Genomic DNA, 773 nt, shown 5'->3' on the forward strand with positions numbered 1-773 from the left:
TCCGAGTAATCTACTCAGCGTTCCCAAATCAACAGCAATCCCAAACGGCCATTTATAAAATTCCCTTCGCTATGAAATATTTGGAGGGTGTTGTTTTTTTATTATTATATTGTGTTATTAAAATCGGGAGAAGCAGAAAAAGTGCTGGACAATCGGGTAGAAGAGGCCAAAGACAAACTTACGTCCAAATACTACAGGATTCGGAGGTTCAATTACTACAGGATTCGGAAGTTCAAATACTGCAGGATTCGGAGGTTCAATTACTACAGGATTCGGAAGTTCAAATATTGCAGGATTCGGAGGCTGGGAGTCACACACCTTACAAGATTTCTTACAGTTAGTATACATGTAGTTATGGTCCTTTCCACATTCTCCGATGCCGGCCCAATAAGGACACTGTTCGTTTTGATCAAGACAATCTGAAATCGTTCACAACAACAACAGCCATGACAATAATTCTGATAACAACAACAACAAAAACAACAACAACAAGAATAATAATGATAAATGCACTGATGCGATACCAACATTGAGTCATACTTTTCTTTCCTACTGTAGGCAGAAGGCGCGAAAGTTTTGGAGAGGCGCCCAGTGGATTAGATCGACGCCAGAACGCAACTGGGACTTAATTTATCGGCCCGGAAAGGATGAAAGGCAAAGTCGACCTCAACAGAGTTTGAACTCAGAGCGGGAAGACAGACGAAATACCGCTAAGCATTTCATCCGGCGTGCTAACGTTTCTGCCAGTTCGCCGCCTTAACGTTCAGACATCT

The 773-nt window shown here is 42.2% G+C and overlaps 1 protein-coding gene across 1 annotated transcript in view; it reads right to left on the reverse strand.

The window, feature by feature from the left end:
- The window catches only part of LOC106871202 (uncharacterized), a 44,745-nt gene that overhangs the window by 18,003 nt on the left and 25,969 nt on the right, over nt 1–773 (reverse strand). Inside the window, exon 14 of the mRNA XM_052975962.1 lies at nt 183–419. Coding sequence (XP_052831922.1) covers nt 183–419 — 237 coding nt within the window. The remainder of the gene's footprint in view (nt 1–182; nt 420–773) is intronic.

This window comes from Octopus bimaculoides, chromosome 23, assembly GCF_001194135.2.
Source record: "Octopus bimaculoides isolate UCB-OBI-ISO-001 chromosome 23, ASM119413v2, whole genome shotgun sequence".
Lineage (NCBI taxonomy): Eukaryota > Metazoa > Mollusca > Cephalopoda > Octopoda > Octopodidae > Octopus > Octopus bimaculoides.